This window comes from Chenopodium quinoa, unplaced genomic scaffold, assembly GCF_001683475.1.
Source record: "Chenopodium quinoa cultivar QQ74 unplaced genomic scaffold, ASM168347v1, whole genome shotgun sequence".
Classification (NCBI taxonomy): domain Eukaryota; kingdom Viridiplantae; phylum Streptophyta; class Magnoliopsida; order Caryophyllales; family Amaranthaceae; genus Chenopodium; species Chenopodium quinoa.
In genome coordinates this window covers 1804785-1823367 of record NW_018742484.1, presented here as the reverse complement: position 1 = coordinate 1823367, position 18583 = coordinate 1804785, and the positions used below count along the sequence as shown (strand labels likewise).

General features: G+C 36.1%; 1 protein-coding gene across 3 annotated transcripts; it reads right to left on the bottom strand.

The window, feature by feature from the left end:
• Positions 1-1515: 1515 nt before the first annotated feature.
• LOC110719354 lies at positions 1516-12684 on the bottom strand. 3 transcript variants are annotated; one of them, XM_021898268.1, is made up of 4 exons: positions 12383-12684; positions 9651-9935; positions 7290-7469; positions 1516-2330 (listed from the first exon to the last, which is right to left on the bottom strand). In XM_021898268.1, the coding sequence occupies exons 2-4, from the start codon at positions 9831-9833 to the stop codon at positions 1698-1700; spliced, it is 996 nt and encodes a 331-aa protein (XP_021753960.1). In that variant the 5' UTR covers positions 9834-9935; positions 12383-12684; the 3' UTR covers positions 1516-1697. The 3 variants fall into 3 exon arrangements, with proteins under 3 accessions (XP_021753960.1, XP_021753961.1, XP_021753959.1); XM_021898269.1 differs by having other exon boundaries at positions 9651-9767; positions 12383-12683; XM_021898267.1 differs by having other exon boundaries at positions 9651-12684.
• Between the last annotated feature and the right edge of the window lie 5899 nt (positions 12685-18583).

Here is an 18583-nt window from a genome sequence, read left to right as displayed (position 1 = left end):
CAACACAACTAATCAAATTTTTTTTTTTTTCAATTATAGTTTTAATAATTTTTGCCTTATTATTTCATCTTTCTTATATGCATAACATTTGTTTATTCCCTCAATTTTATATAATATCACAAATTAATTATGAAAAAGACTATTATATTATTACCGTGTATCGCACAAGCACTAATTTAGTACTTGTAGAATGTCTTTGTGCTAAATATACAGAAATATCTAGCACAAAGAAATATAATTTTAGATTTTGGGGTCCCTTAATATGAAAGTAGAAAAGTTAGTGGAATAGATAGTGTTAGCCTTTTAAAAAATAATAGATTGGATATAATTTGAAAATTAAGAATTTGAAGTATATGTTCAATCGCTGAAAACACGGATTTTGATAGCGCAATTTTATGAAACAATTGTTAAGAAATGAAAAGTTCCTTAAGAAACTTATAAATAGTTGTGGCATGTATGAGATTGATGTGTTTTATTGTCCTTAATTAATTTGTCATAGTTTTGGCATGTGATTGTTTACAAAAATCAATAATTAGAGGATAAGGTAGCAGCTTGCAAATGAAGAAATTGATACATCACAATCAAGTTTGGACTAATTTGGTTTGTCAAGAAAAAAAAACAACCATGAGTTGAAAATTCAACCCGAATAAAAAACAAGGTTATCCAGCTTGAGTTGCACACCAGATAATATACATTTTTTACTATCTCCGTCATTACACTTTGACTGATACATAATATTAGCCAAATTAATTGACTTGAATATAAAAAAGATACAAGTAGCATAATTGGAAATATTGGAATAATAAAAAATTATAAAATAAAAAAATAATGTCAAGGATGCTAATTTTTTTACAAGTTTACTAAGTGTGTGAAGACTATACATGATCTTACCTAATGATTAAGTCATTAAAATTAATGAAATCGGCAAAGTTGTAATACTGACATAAATTGCATGATAGTGCAAAAACCACAAGAAATGTGATGCATGCGTCTAGATATGGATAGAATAATTGATTTTTTTGGGAAGATTAGATGAGTTAGTTGGATTAAACAGTTTGCTAAGCCAGATACCTTTTACTTGAATCCTTTGCAACTTTTTAGGACATTGTTCTAGTTGACATTTGACATGCTGCAAGGAGTAGGCGAGAGAAAGCCAAGTTTCGCTTGAGGCAATCTGTTGATGACATGGGCTTCAGTCATCATGCATTCGGCCTGGCTCCACATGATGAAGAATTCAGCTCATCCGTACTCGAAATATGAATTCTGACTCCTAACTTGTTCACATACGCATCAATTGAGTAATATTTTTAGCACATCCGAACCTGCACTTTTCAAATGGCTATGTTCATGTACCTCAGCCTATCTATACAAACTACAAATTGCGGTAGATCTCCATACTGCCTGTACGAAGTGATTACCTATATGGCTATACATAGCCTGCCATTAAAGGGGGGAAACTTAAAGGGCGAAAACAAAAGCCAGTTCTATTATACAACTATGAAAACATCTGCAGATACCAACTGTAAAACCCTTTTCTTCTCAAAGGAATTTTTTGGGGAGGGGGGGTTGTAGACGGTTGCACACCGCCTCAATCAACTTTAACAGACTCCTACACGAGCAATAAGTTACACAGACCTACGAAGAAGAAAACAAAGTCAAGTATTTAATTATATAATACACACCTTAAAACCGACCTACTACAAAGAACCAAGTTCAGACCCTGATCCTGACCCTGACCCTTGCCCTAGAAAGGTTGAAATGACTGGAGACAACATATGGGCAACCTTCGGCAATGTAGGATAGGAAAGTGTGCCAAGGATAAACCAGTTGACACTTAAAAGTGCAACTGCATCAGCAGCTGGTCTATTTTTAATGGTCGAGAAGAACTGCACTACACTCCTCAAAGACAGACCCACCACAGTGAACAGAGCCAACACAAGAGGCATGCAAGGATCTTTAGCTTCCCATATAATCATTCCAACCAGCAGAGATAACAAGGAACTAAAAAGACTCTGGGATAGAGCAACCTCCCTTCGTTGATTAAGAGCTGCATCTACATCTACGTTGCTTGAGAAAATCAATGGTGTAAGTGGATCCACAAGCCTTGAAGGATTCATCCCTGTTCGGAGTTGCTCCTTGGTAGCCCTGGTTGTTTTTGGCAACTGTAGGTCTTCTTGCAAGTTGTCATTTTCACTTTTGCTAGAATGCCAAAGACGCTCATGATGGCCACCCTTTTCAGGATCAATCAACACTTCCACTTTCCCTCGATCACAGATTCCTTTAGTCTGAACTTCCTTCAGTCTAAGATTCTTGTCTTTTAGGCGCTCCACCTATTAGAAGACGATTTAATTAATTTAAAACACTAAATTTTGTTTAGACTATCTCGTTTAAAAAATGCACACATTTTTTTTTTTTTTTTTGGAATACATACTGGCTTAAGCCAAAATGTATAACTTGTTGGAATGTTATTCAAAAGCGAGTTCCATCTTCTCAATAGTAGTGCGACATGATCATACAGAAAATAAGTACATGAATGTGAAGTTCATTAGCATTTCTCACAATAATTCTATCTTTTGTTATTGTTTCAGCCAACAAAAAGAATAGGAAGGGTTGCTCAAAAATAAAGAGGATAACTACGTCAGCAGTCACTAATTTTAGAGTTGAGGCAGTAAGTCAGCTGAATATTCCTTCTTTTGCCTACACGATTGCTAATAAAAAACCAATAACACTCAGTTCTTCGTGCATCAGCACCCCCATATGAAATGAGAACTATAATAAACCTTTGCCCCTTGGACCTCTCTCTACCATTGGCATTTCTCTCTCCATTCTTCTCCTCTTTTCGTCTCCTCTCTTGTTTTCTATTCCTACAGCTTACAGGATTTTTCCTCATTGGAGAAGTCAGGCGTTTTGTTGTAGAGTACCAGATGTCTGATTTTTTTTCTATATATTTTGTACTATTCATTAGGTTTATAATAGTATAAGTAATTAGTTGAGCCTTTATTTTAAGTAACTTGATAACTTTCAACTGTTCATGAGTTGTGATTAATTTTTTTTATCATTAAGAGGATTAATAATCAATTGAGATTTGTTTTATATTCTAAGGCAGAAATGGTACAAGTGTGAGTTTCTGAGTTTGAAATTATGAAGTAATTTCCTGGCTTCTTACATATTCAAGATCGTTGGCAGTTTCCATCTTTACAACTTTTCTTGCAACTGCAGCCCAGGTTGCTAATTGGAAAGTAGCAACTAGAATGTGGAAGCCGACTGTTAGTTGCAAATATTAGGGACCCTCTAGGTAAGTCACTGCGATTGCTAGCAACCAATCTTTCGCAAACCAATTGAGCAACTAACATAGCTGTAGCAAAATTAATCTTCTTTAGTAGTAAAAACAAATCTAACTTGGTAAATCATGCAGAACTTTCTACAAGTGCACAATATTTTGTAGCTTGCACGTAATCAATACTTGGCAACAGCTATGGATATAAACATGCGAGTATCATACCAATTTAGTCCCAAAAGTAGTCTGTACCCCACTATTGGAACATGCACATTTGATTGTTTTTGCTCTACACTTATGGTGCCAGCACTGATGATTGCCTATATCAATATGCTACTGCAGAACACGACAGCCTAAAGGTGTTCAACTACACTCATTCAGAAAAGGATACAGAAATAATTTTGCTTTCTCTTCAGCTCTCAAAAAAGTCAAAACTTCTCCGATTCTTTTATTAATAACTTTTTTAAATATATAATTCTGCTTCCCTCCCTTCCACTTATTCTTGATAAATTACAAAATCCACCTTACTAAATACAGGTAAAATGATCCCATGTCCTAACTCTCATATAATTTTTTTTTATCCAATCATACTTCCTTTTATAGGTCACTTTTAATAAGTTAACCCTTATGGGCCTTATCCCATTAAAAGGCTCCCAAGTGACTGTTCACCCCCACCTCCAAGCTCTCTTACGTAAGACCCACTATTCCATGAACGCTTCTATTTGCATGATGATGGATATAATAGCTAGATAAACATGTTTGTGAGCACGATCCCGTCAAAATTTGCTGTAAACCATCAATTATTTGTGAATCTTGTTAGCACAAAGCCTTTTCTAAGTTGAATCAGAGAGGAATAAGAATTGATATTCCAGACCTCATCAGTTATAGCACAAAAGAGATTAGATATGACAAAAGGCGAAGTCACCTGGAAGGACTGCCAAAAAAATCATCAAGATAGCTCATATGATTCAACAGTCACCATATACCAGATATAGGACAAAGTTAAAAGGTAAAAATACCATATAAACAGCACAGCTACTACACTACCACCTTTTAATGATATAGCATAACACTAGTCTACTTCCTACTCTTTCTCAGCCTTAACCTCCATGATCCATCACAATAAGATTGCATCTTAAACAGTGACCCAGCAATGGTTTAATTGTTAATTGATATTTAGTTATGATACTATCTAATAAAATTACCCCATCATTCCGTGATTCTTTTATACCCTGTGGGAAATTGTATCTCTCTCCTAATTATGGCAGCCTACTACAGGAAATGTGTTGTTATAAATGTTACGACATGTCAAGTCACAAAATCTTCATCTCTAGACACGTGATCTTTGATGAAACACAATTCCCATTTGCTAAAATCCACACTCCATCAGCCCACACTTATGATTTCTTAGACGTTGGGCTTTCTCCCACCATTATCCATCACATGAGTCAACTCCAATCTGCCACTCCAACCCCTCCTATACCCACGGCCCATGTGCCATTGTCACCCACCTCACCAATCAGTCCGGACCAACAGACCGTGGGCTCCCCTCATCAGCCCACTCCCACACAGTGGCGGACCCAGGAATTTCTGACCGGTGAGTCACAAACTCACAATCGATAACCAAATATGTAAAAAAATATTTTTTTACCAAAATTCCCAAAAAAAATTATTTACAAAGATCATCCAAATAGAAAATTGACAAGATTACAATACTAACTAACATTTAACAAGCTTAGAATTGACAAGACTAAAATTAACAAACTAATAATTTTATTTTTTTTAAAAAAAAAAAAAAAAAAAGACTTAGAAATTTGGGCCCTGGTGAGTCATTTGACCCACCAGGCACAAGGCCAAGTCCGCCCCTGCCCACACATCAAACCATAACTCTCCCTCCTCCCTCTCCCCCCTCACGGCCCTCTATCCCAGCCCAGGCCCAACATCACAGAAACCCACCTCCACCCAAAATGGCCACAAGAAGCTCCCATGGGATATTCAAGCCCAAACGTCAATTCAACTTAACAGTTTCTTCTCTGCCATCTCCTCTTCCCCGCAACCCGATCGCCACCCTCTCCAATCCGAATTGGAAAAATGCCATGCTGGATGAATACAATGCTCTAATTAAAAATAAGACGTGGGAGTTGGTGCCCCGTCCATATAATGCCAATGTTATTCCTTGTATGTGGCTTTATCGCCACAAGAAAAATGTTAACGGTGATTTTGAGAGGCACAAAGCCCGTCTTGTTGTTAATGGCAGGAATAAACAGGTTGGTGTCGATTGCGATGGAACTTTTAGCCTCGTGGTCAAGCCCGCTACAATCCGCACCGTCCTTAGCATTGCTTTATCCAAGGCATGGTCCATACACCAAATGGACGTAAAAAATGCCTTCTTGAATGGTGCTATTGATGAAACCGTTTATATACACCAACCACCGGGAGATTTTAGCAAGCCCTCTCATGTATGCCTTCTCAAAAAGGCACTCTACGGTTTGAAGCAAGCTCCAAGGGCTTGGTGCCGCCGGTTCGCCACGTTTGTCTCCACCATTGGCTTCATTCACAGCAAGTCCGATCATTCCCTCTTCATATATTGTCATGACAAGGAAATAGCATACATACTCCTCTATGTGGACGACATTATTCTCACCGCCTCATCTCCCGCCCTTCGGTTGTCCATCATGGCTAAGCTCCATTCCGAATTTGCAATGAAGGACCTCAGCACTCTTAACTCCTTCCTTGGTATTTCGGTCACACACCACTCAAATGGTCTCTTCTTATCTCAAAAATCATATGCCGAAGATGTCATAGCCAGGGCCAACATGTCTTCTTGCAAACCGTCCTCCACACCGGTAGATACTAAGGCCAAGCTAAGTGCCACTTCGGGTCCCCGGGGATCCCACCCTCTACCGCAGCCTTCCCAGCGCCTTACAATATCTCACCTTCACCCGCCCCGACATCTCTTACGCGGTGCAGCAAATATGCCTCTTCATGCATGACCCTCGCCAAGAACATATGCAAGCACTTTGCCGCATCCTTTAGTACCTGCAGGGTACTCTCAAGCTCGGCCTACATCTTTACCCCTCCTCTATCTCGGCATTAGTCTCATACACCGACGTCTAACTAGGGCGGCTGCCTAGACACCGGACGGTCTACCTCCGGCTACTGCGTTTTTTCTTGGCGACAACCTCATATCTTGGTCGGCAAAACGCCGGCCCACTCTATCCCGATCAAGCGCCAAAGCTAAATACCGCAGCGTAGCAAATGTTGTGGCAGAATCATGCTGGCTCCGCAACTTACTCCTTAAATTACGGTGTCCTATTCGCAAGGCGACGGTTGTACATTGCGATAATGTCAGCGCCGCATATCTCTCCGGCCCGTGCAACACCAAAGAATGAAACACATCGAAATGGACATCCATTTTGTTAGGGAAAAAGTCAACCGCAGGCAAGTTCGTGTCCTCCATGTCCCTTCTCACTACCAAATGACATCTTTACAAAGGGGTTGCCGCAACTCCTATTCGAAGACTTTCGTGCCAGCCTTAGCGTTCGATTACCTCCCGCTACGATTGCGGGGGTGTATTAGCCTATGTAAATGTGTAGTTGTATTTACTATCATTGTATAATCATTCCCTAGGTACTTTGTATATATACTCCTATGCTAAGCAATGATAAGTCACGGACATATTCCTACATTTTCTATTGAAAGCTCCTATAGTTTGAGGATGCTTACTATTTTGGATGTAGTATGGCACCTTTGCCATTACAATGACCATTTTTTTTGTAAGAAAGAATACAGATAAGAGAGAAATTCCAAGGAGTTTGTCAGAATTTAATAGCATAGTTTAGATCAGAAATTCTAGCAAAATTGAAGGTCTAATAATCTAGAAAAAGCAATTGGAAAAAAAATATGTAAAAATTAAACAACACAGATTAAAGTTGATCAACATTATGCAATATTTTCAGAGAGAAGGAAATCTAGGACACAAACGCAGATTGTAAAAGAGAGAAATTCTCACCTCTTTCTCAAGGAATTCAATTTTACCAATAGCTTTGTCATGCTCCTCTTCTAAATCAGCCAACATCGACTCCATTAGATGATGTTCCTTGACAGCTAGCCTCAAATGTCCTGCTAGCTTCTCACTATCCCATGAGAGGCTCTCTAGCTCACTTTGCATTTCCTGGAGAAGCCTCTCCATCTGCATCAAAGGTATATTTAAAATAGTTGTCGATCACAAGTTCTCTTCATACCCAAATACACGGCAGCAAAAATAAATAAATAAAATAACAAAGAAAGAAATTGAGAAGGGATCGTAAGAAACATAAATGAAACTACACTTATCAGGCCTTGAAATTTAGTGCACAAAGTGGAAGACTTATATATGGACAAAAGCATCTCAAGTTCTAACAAAAAATTGATTATAGTATATTGTGGAGACGTTACCAAGGCCAAGGTGAAAAAACAACACATCAAGATGAAATGCCTTAAACACAGAGGCACCATATAAAACTCCATCAATGACAGAAATAGGCTAAGCCATCAAGGAAGCCAAGGTTCTACATTTTACGGTTTCATACACCAGTCCATAAAGGTAAGCCTCTTGGTCCCTTCTGGAGATTCTAGAGAGAATGAAAATCAACTAGGTATCTAAGGTTGAAGAAGCTTTCAACAAATAAATAAGAAAAGAGGAACTTAAAATATATTACAAATATCTACCTTATGTAGTACTAATGCATTAGAAAGTGCATAAATATCAATATGACAATAAGAAGAGACGATAGTGAAATTCTCTAAAAAGGCCTTGTTTGGTAGACAGATTTGGCTACATTTTTTTTTTTTAAAACTATTATATTTTAGCTTATAATGTTGCCAGATTTCTAAAATATGTTAGCTAGATAGCTGGCTAATTGAGAAAGCCAAAATTTTCAGCCTCTGAAACAAGCTGAATGGACCAGCTTATTGGTAAAATGGCAAGTCATTTTACTGATGTGAGCTAAAACAGATAAGTCATTCTACATATTAACAGCTAACAACCAACACTTGCACCTAGAAATTCTCTATGGTAACATTGTGGTTTTTAATTTTCTCAGTGGTAAACTGCGAAAATTCTTATTATCCTTGGTAAACTTGAATTTTTTATTTTAAGCTAACCATAACATTAATGATAAATTGTAGTTAAATATTTAACTATAGTTAGCTTATTTATTTATTTATTTTATTGATACTTTTTTACTTTAAAAAAAAATAACTTTTTTTAAACAAAAAAAACCACCCCTTCCCCCTCCAGCCAGCCACCACTCTCCACCCCCACCCACGCTGGCGCCCAGCCTCTCTATCGCCGACACGCCGGCCTCCCCCTCCCCCCGAACCGACAGCAGCCACCACCGCCCACCACCGGCCTCAACCCTGAATCCCCATCCCCAAACAATCGCTTGAAATTTCCCCAATTTGAACCTCCAAAACGCAGCTCTGCAATTTCAACCTTCACCTTCACCTTCCCCTTCACCTTCAATTTCGTTGGCGACTTTTTTCACCTTCATCTCCTCCCTCTCTAGGCTACAACACTAACCTCGGAAAAACCCTAATTTTCGCAGGAATCGCTTCTTTTGCCCTTGAATCCCAAAACCCATCTCAATTTCACTACATTATATTAAGCTTGTTCAAACAAATTCGCAAGAAAAGAGGTTGTTTTGTAGGACTGTGTGTGCGTGAAATGAGGCAGATTCGTCGCATTTGGCGTTTAGGGTGGCAGAGAACAGGACTCGGCCGGAGGGGACGGATTTTGGTGGGGGAGTGAGAGGGATGGGAATCGGGGTGGGGGAGTGGGAGAGGGGAGATGGGAATCGGGGATGAGGAAGGGTTGGGGGTCGCCAGAAGAGAGGGAGGGGTAGGGGATCGCCACAGCTTGGCGCCGCCAGCCGAGGAGGGGGCCAGGTGGTGGCTGGGTGAGTGGGGGAAGGTATTGTTTTTTTTTTTTTTTTAATATAATTTTATTATTAAAAAATAAATAATTAACCATGGTTAGGCTTATAATTGCACATAAACATCATTAATGTTACCATTTGACTATTATAGCTAATTAGAGTTTACCAAGGATTATAAAATTTTTTACAATTCAGCACTGAGAAAATTAAAAACTTCGATGTTACCAAAGAAAATTTCCCTTTTTTTTTTAATCAACATCATTATAAAGAGTTAATGCTAACGGCTAACTAAACAACTAGTGATGCCTGCACGTGAAACCAGTAATATTCACATATGGAGATTAGGAATCAGACAACTATTTGCTATTTGACTGATTAGAGAATTTTGAGAACTTGGGGACAGCCTGACCACGAAAACTACAAGACCTATGAAAGAAAGTATGGAGAAGACGTACCACTTTCTCCCTGCGGAGTGCACCTAACGCTCGTATAGGAAGAGTTGTGATGCTCACAGTCCATAGGATAAATCTCCAGCACATATTTGCGTGCCAGTTAGCAATCAGTCCTAGAAGCTGCATCCAAGTAACGATCGATAACCAAAAGCTTCTCATAAAAAGTAAGAACATGAGCTTCAGCATGAAAATTTATGCTAACACAAACAACAGCAGCCAGTACTTGTGATTGTTGTGAATCAATCCCAGCAGCTTTTGAAGCAGGCTCCAAATAACTGTACTACATGTCTGAAAATTTTCTACATTAGTCAAAGGTACAAGTATATGCTTGTACCTTGTAGACAGAAACATGATTGTAAAGGTAGCCACAATTAACTGGGGATATAGAATTCTGTTGTAACAACAATGCAACAGAGCAATGATCTTGTTATACAATGTTACAGTACCAAGAAGTAATCTTCTAGCATGGAAACTGACCGCAAAAATACTAAAAACAAACGAACAGTCATATACTATCACATATCCTGGATGACACTATTCTACTAATGTGAGAGATCTTGAATAAAATCTTTAGAAGTTCCCCATATTCTCTCCAGAATTCATGAGACGAGTGAAAACATTATGTAAGGTCAATATACAATGATGTTGGGAGGACTCGAAGTAGAAATTGGGGAATTTACCTGCCACTGAGTAATACTTGCAATGGCTTGAAGCCATCTCCCCATAATATATGAAATTATACATACAAACAACAGTAACAAACCATCTAACCACAGTTTGTCAAAAATAGGGTATGTTACTGGCTACAACTACATAAGGATCACAGATTATGGCATCTCTCTAATTCTTCTCTGCCCCTAAAGTCAACTTTTGCTAAAAAAAAAAACCACTTGTAAAAAGCAACAAGACAAGATCCCTAAAGATATGGGCACAAATCAACTAATGTCCAACTCCCCCTCAATAAAAATAACATAATCTTTTTTCTTCACATCTAAGACATGTGGTTGACAGTGGTAAAGAAAGACTTAACCATTACTCTCCTACACACTGAACAAGCATTTAATGGCTAAAGCTAGCAAGCCTAATAATCACAGCTAACAAAGTTTGAGTACAAAGTGTTAATAGAATTTTCAAGGCACATTGAGGTGCACCAAGGCGTTTGGCGCATGAAACTTGCACCTTGAGCTTTTTTATACATTGCTTGTAATAGAGGCAACCCAAGGAAAAGTTCATTTTCCCCTATCTATTGCATAATCAAGTGTTAATTTACACTTGTATACATTAAGCTCATGCAATGTTCTCCAACTTTCCCCCAATCCCTCAAACACTCTCATAGGTATTGTTCTATTCAATTTATCTTCACCTATTCTAGACAACAATTTTCACACACAAAAATTACTAACTTTAAACAAAATAAATTTTTTTTTTTTGACAAATCAAGTTTTTCAGACAGTAAGTTCCAAATAAGATAAGCATTAAGCTTAGACAAAATAACGGAAAATTTTACAATTGAAAATCTTTTTTTTTTTTTTTTTTTTTTTTTTTGAAAATCATTTACTACTAAGTACTGACTAACCATCTAACTATAATAATAATCATAATAACATACTCAACTTTGTTCCCACTTTAAAAAATTTGAAAACTGTAACCAACAGCCGAAAACTACCAGAATCATCGGGAATTGCAAATTTTTTACATCCACCTTAAAAGAAAATTGATATAATATAGCAATATACATAGTTATATCATACCCAATGTGACACACATTCATGTCGGATTTGGCTTCTCATCACATAAGTTCACACTGGACTTTGGCAAGAGCAGACTTACTGGTAGTACTCGACTCCTTAAAAGCTTAAAAATAAAAGGTCCGACCAAGACTTAGAAACAAACAAATTATCTAAAATAGAATAGATTTGTTGTATTACAAAGGAACCTCAAAACCTTTTAATGCACTGTATAGTAGACTACTCACAAACTCACAAAGTGATATGCTGATATCTAAAGCTAAAGATGCAGAATTACACCATCTCTTCAACCTTGAACATAGACACCCTTTTAACATTCAAAAAATCAAAACGACGCCAATGCCATACTACGATCATAAATCAAAGTTAATAGCCAAGGCTAACCTCCTGGCCACACAAGATACAAGTGCACAAACTCCAACATCCACATGCAATTGACATATCTAAACCGAACCAGATATATGCAACCTTATCATTAACTTATCAAGTCCTCACTAAACAAACATATATCATGGAAATAAGAACATCAAACATAAATCATAAACACAAAATCCTGACAAACCCAACTGAAATATTTGCACTCTCTAACAATCCCAACTGAAGTTTTGCAAGTTCTCACAATCCCAACTGAATTTTTGCAAGTTCTCACAAACCCAACTGAATTTTTTGCAATATCCGACAAACCCAACTGAAATTTTAACAATTTCTGAAACACCCAAATGAAAATATCTAATATTAGACAGACCAAGTTGAAATTTTACAATCTCTGACAAACTCAATCGATATTTTACCCTATCTGACAGACCCAATTGAAAAAATACAATATCTAAATACAATCAGCAAAACACCAAAATCCCGGATAAAATTGAACCAAATCAGCAGACTACAAACACAAAACATATATACATATATAATTGAAGAAGTTGATAAAAAGAACAATAACGAAAATAATTGAATGAAAGTAGAGAATTGATGAAGCGTGATAACCTATGTTGTTCGAGAATGGGGAAGTCGTTCACTTCACTGACAGTTGCAGAAACAAGAGCGGAAGACAGAGAAAAGGGTTTAGGAGAAGGATGAAGAGGTGGCAACAGGAGTTCGGCCATGGTAGACACGTGTGGTAGAATTGAGAAGGAGATGAGAGAGAAAGAAGAGGGCGGGAAACTTAATTATATAGCCTGCAAATCTACGCGTCAAACTTAGCATATCATCTTACTTTGCTGCTAGCTGACTCATCCTGATATTCTGATAATATTTTCTCCGTCCCCTAATATAAGTTCATGTTTGTGTTTTTTTACGGTATTTGAAAATAGGAGGAGAAAGTGAAAGAAGTATATTAATAAAAATGAAAAGTATAATTAAAGACAAAAGTTAGAAAAAGGAAGTTGAAAAAAAGTATAAAGCATGTGCAAAATTTAGGAGTAATTTAGTAAGTATAATGAATAAAGTTAAAAAAAAAATTAGGGTATAATGATTTTTATATAATATCCAAAAATAAATAAAGGAGCAACATTTTAAATTTCCAAAATACGAAAATAGAAATTATATTATGGGATGAAGGGAGTACAAGTTGATCTCGTTTTGGGATAACGGATAAACCGCTATTGGTGTTAGCGATTTTACCCATTTTTACCTCATTCTGGTGATGCCTTTTATCAAGGAGTTCAACGAGGCTCCCTCGATTCCCAAATCAGTTTAATTGATTTATACTCGTATGAAATTATAATCGAAATTGGAATCAACATCTAGTGATCTTAAGGCTACGACTCTTTTTAATTCATCTAATTTTATCTGTAAATATATTACTTGCTCTGTTTTAATTTCAGTTTTATAATTTCCGTAAGCAATTGATTTTTAAGTGTTAAACTATTGTTTTGGAAAAAGACTAGCACATCTGGTTCTCACTTATTATTATTATTATTATTATTATTATTATTATTATGATGATGATGATTATTATTAGGAATTTTTTTTTATTATTATTATTATTATATCTCAAAATTGGACAAAGTCATACAACCTATAAAAAATTAGTGGGAAGCCACGATACAATTTGGGCCCCACTCCTCTAGCTATAGCAAATCCTATCCTAGTGAAAATATGAGAAGCAGCACGTGCTCCAATGTCTTGAGTTTTCGAGAACTTTTAGACCCACTTCAGTGACACAACCGCCTCCTTTTCTAATTCCCCAAGTGAAGAGAAAGAGAAAGGATGGAAACCGTACCCAATTGGCTGACAACTAGCTTCATACTTGACCTGCTTATGGTGAGCCGCATCAGTCACAACCCGTCCAAGTACAAAGTCAAACAACCCAGTCTGAGTCAAAGGAGAAGACCCTGTCAAGTCAACACACATCGCGACCTCATTCCCAAGAGTAGAGTAACACATCTGCAGGTTTGAGGGTGTTGTCGTTCCCCCTAAACAACCAAATGTCAACCTCCTTTCTAGCCAAAATCCCAGACTGATAACAGACATCAAGAAGGGTATCCCGAACAACATTATGGCGATGTTTAATACCCACCATACCAGCACATGACACCGCATGATCCCCAAAAATGTCCCCAGCAAATACTTTATAGCAAGCAGAGCACGGTGTTGAAATAGAGAATAAAGGAACACCCAAACGATAACACAACACACATCGATAAGTCTTAGCGTTCATAGTCTAATCCAACACACAAATAGGGACCGCTTGAAGCCAAGCCGAGGTGTGTTCTCCTTGCTGAGACTTCCACAACGCTGACTGACAAGGAGATAAAGAAAATGTGGATTTTGCAGAAGCAGTAACCTTTGGATTATTTTTTTTTTTTTATAAGAGGATTTTATATAAACTCAAAAGATTTACATAAAATTAGTGGGAAGCCGATAAACAATCCGGGCCCCCACTCCTTTAGCTATAGCAAAGCTAATCCTAACAAATATAAAATTGTATTATTATTGTCGTTGTTGTTGTTGTTGTTGTTGTTGGTGTTGTTGGTGGTGTTGTTGTTGTTGGTGTTGTTGTTGGTGTTGTTGTTGTTGGTGGTGGTGGTGTTGTTGGTGGTGTTGTTGTTTGTGTTGTTGTTGTTGTTGTTGTTGTTGTTGTTGTTGTTGTTGTTGTTGTTGTGTTGGTGTTGGTGTTGGTGTTGGTGTTGGTGTTGTTGTTGGTGTTGTTGTTGTTGTTGTTGGTGGTGGTGGTGTTGTTGTTGGTGTTGTTGTTGTTGGTGGTATTGTTGTTGTTGTTGTATCTCAAAAATAGACAAAGTCATACATCGTACAAAAAAATAATGGGAAGCTGAGATACAATCTGGGCCCCACTCCTTTAGCTATAGCAAATCTCATCCTAGTGAAGATATGAGCAGCAGCACATGTCCTAATGTCTTGTGTCGTCAAAATCTTCTAAACCTGCTTTAGCAATGCAACAACCTCCTTCTCTAATTCCCTAAGTGAGGAAAAGGAGAAGGGAATGAAACCATATCCAATCACCTGACAACTAGCTTCATACTTAACCTGCTTCTGATGAGCCGCATTAGCCACAACCCGTCCAATAACAAATTCAGATAGGCCCAGAATGTGTCAAAGGAGAATACCCTGTCAAATCAACACAGACATCACGACCACGATCCCAAGAATGTAATAAAATGTAAGTATTTTGTGACCCTGATTTAACGATCCACCATGAAAATAATATATAGCACTAGCTATTTCTATGAGATCGAGTGATGAATCATATTTATATAAGACTATGCTACTTTTATAGTAATTGTTTTTTATGTCTTTTAGGCGCTTTTTAGGGTCATATATGCATAAGTTATCTATCTTGAGCTCTATTACGCTTCTTTAGTGCGTTCTTAATGTTTCGGGTGATTTCATAATCATTTGGATGCTTTTGGAGTGTTTAGAGTTGATTTGGATGATATCGGGACGGAAAGTCTATGGATCGAGTTCATTGTTCGAATAGTTTATGTTCGTATATGTTAATTTTGATGATAATATACATGGAAAATGAATATAGCATCCACAAGAGTTAATATACACCTTTAGGGAATGAATTTGAGTTAGAAATGGAGTTAAACGATGCTTTATGAAGTGTAAAAAATGACCGTTGTTCTCTCTTTTGATCATAACTTGAATTCTACATATCGGATTGAGATGATTCAGGTTGGGTTGGAAACTAGACTTGAAGAGCTTCTTAATAGTGGGTCACACGCCTATATAAGACATATAAATCAGAAGTTAAGCCCGTGAAGTTGATGTCGCGCCTGCAATGCGAAGTAGCGAGGAGCTCGCGAGCTAGTTCGCATAGGTTGCAAGCCCAACATTCTTGAGCGATAGGTCTCTTGACAAATAGTTATAGCTCACTGCTACTGAATCCCACAGTAGTCCCAAGCTAGCTATAGCTCCTCGAATTGATGCCCACAACAGCAGCACAACAACATTATGAAAGGAGCATTTTTGCATAACGTCCTTGTCCTGTTGCTCAATTCCATCACGCGTTATCATGCCACGTCTTCGTGCCACACCATATTTTGTGGTCTAATAATAATACAACTTATGTAATTTTTTTTTTCTTATTTCTTTTCTTTAACAATTTTTAGATTCGAATTTAGGAACTTATATATACTAAAAGAGATTTATTTTTTGCTTAGGCCTTTTATGCCTTTTATTATTTTATGTTCATTGTAGTTATCTTTGAACCCTAGTTTCTCATGGAATCTCCATGGATTCTTTCATAGATGATATCTGGGTTTATTATTTCAATTCATTAAGGTATTTTTATTTCTCTTACTTTTATTTATTGTTTTCAATAATATTGATTTCTTTCTTAGATCTAGTATTATTTATTCTATGATTGAGTAGTTTTATTTCTAGGGTTTGGGGATTCATGTTTAGTACCATGAAGATTGATTATTTGTTATTGATATGTTACTTATTGATTTCTCTAATTAATAGTGTTTTTATTATTAATCTTACAATCTGATCAATTGTTTGGTTAATTCATGTTAATAAGAGTTTGAATCGAAAGATCATACTTTTAGAAGCTTTCCTACAATTAACAATTCTTATTATATTAGCGACCGTACACATATGTTGAACTGAAAGAGTTAAGACCCGACTGTAGGTTTAGCAATTGTTCTACATACTTGATTGAATTGTTATTGATATTTTGATAGATTTAGGACTCAAACCATAACCCTATGTCTTTATATTAATTGTATTCATATTTTCATTTCTATCCCAATTTTGTGACATACATACTTTAATTTCTCCAAATCTTTAGAATTTAGATTGAATAATCATATCCCTATGGATTCGACCCTACTTACCTTACTACTCCCTCCATTTTTTTAAATGCATCAGTTTGACTTTTGCACTATTCACATATCATGTTTGACCGGTTAAACTGGTGCATTTTAAAAAAAAAAACAGAGGGAGTATATTGTTAGGAGGTTTTACTAGGATTTATTTTTGACATTTGTATGACAACCTATCATAGAGCGTATGCAGCTTCAATGCCTTCCAGTTGAGTTGTCTATCCAAATTTACGTAGAGCGATTTTTTCACCAAACTTCCGTGGCTTCAAGTCTCATACCCTCTTATGAATTTAATTTCATCGCCCTTGAGTTATTAAGCAAATTCACTGATATCATCAACAAAACATCATATTTCTTTAGATTTCTTTGCAATATAATCCGACATTTCCTCCATTTTTCAAAATTATTTTTCACCTACTTTATCATCTCCCCTACCATGTTAGAAAAATCCTCTAATTTTCAATTTAGTCACTTGATAAGGGGCAGATTTAAGTTCAGAGCACAATTTACCCACTCATTTAAAAAAAAAAAAAAAAGATTCTTGTTACAAATATTTTACAAAAAAATAAAAAAAAAACTAATAATTTATTTACAATTGGATTATTTGATGTAGGAAAAAATAATATGCAAAACCCGAGTAGTTGCACACGGTCAACAAATCTAGGGAGTAAATTGTAGTTTCATATAATTTGTTAATTTAGAAATAATTATAATTCTTTTGTCTCTAAACATTCTTCCAAATTCCTAAACAATTAGACCTTATCGCCGTTTCTTTTGCCAAACAATCAGAATTTCTGATCCAATTTTTCCTGAAATTTCAGCTATTTTTCCCAACTTGGCTGAAATACTTGCTAATTAAAAAAATGTCCATTATAATTAACTAATCATTCTAAGTTACTTACATATAAGAGTACTATTAAAAAAATTAAGTATAACTAATTCATTATGTCTTACCATATAAGAGTACTCCATCATGCTCATTGCAGTCCTCGTAGCCTATCCTTTATCATTCCGAGCTTCAATGCGTTGTTTCTTACAAAACATCATACAATCATCCTAAGTCACATATAATAATACTAATCAAATAATCAAAGTATAATAAATTAATTATGTCTCACCATATATCTATTTATCACTGGAATCATGATCATATTCCTACTCATTGCATTCATCGATGTCCTTGCCTTTGTCACTTGATCTCAATTTTTCTATGAATTTGAGAAAATTGGGGGAATAAAAAAAAACATAATAATCCGAACAAAATTACATGCAATATTAATTTTTTAATAAATTACATGAAAATAAAAAATCTAAGTTTATATCACAAAGATATAATTATTAGAACAAATTTAAATGCAATAATTCGTTACTATTAATTGAAATTTACGTTATAATTATTGAATGAAATTAGAGTAACCTTCATCATCGCACTATCTTTCCAATAATGTTTCATTCTTATTTCATCTTTCCATTCTATCACCGCTATTGACGTTTTTTTCATTTTCTTATCCTATAGAAATTTATGGTTAAAATGAAATCTACTAGCGTAGTCTGGTATTAGCTGTATTTATAAACTTGATCAAGGGTAACCAAGGCGGTTTAATCTTTTAGGTTGAAAAATCTACGTGAAGGGCATTTATGTAATTAGTAAAATTAATTCAAATAATCTCACTTATGGTCGTTTTATTCCCAGAATATTTTTAACTATCGATTATTTTTAAATAATCAAAGCTTAGAGGAGTTTTCTATGAAAGTAGACTTTACGAGTCATTATGCTGATTTCATTGGTTAATTGTCGTACTACCTCCAAATTAACTCAGTTATAATAGCTTCGTAAACCAAGAAAAGGTAAAAATGAGGACCATACATGTGGGTACTTTTGTATCAAAGTGGA

Bases quoted from the DNA above. Each gene is read 5' to 3' on its own strand.
- LOC110719354 (XM_021898267.1), bottom strand. From the start codon at position 9,833: ATGCTGAAGCTCATGTTCTTACTTTTTATGAGAAGCTTTTGGTTATCG. The intron at 7,470-9,650 runs GTACGTCTTCTC...CCTTTGATGCAG, and splicing joins CACTCCGCAGGGAGAAAGTG to ATGGAGAGGCTTCTCCAGGA. The intron at 2,331-7,289 runs GTGAGAATTTCT...GTCTTCTAATAG, and splicing joins TTGAATTCCTTGAGAAAGAG to GTGGAGCGCCTAAAAGACAA.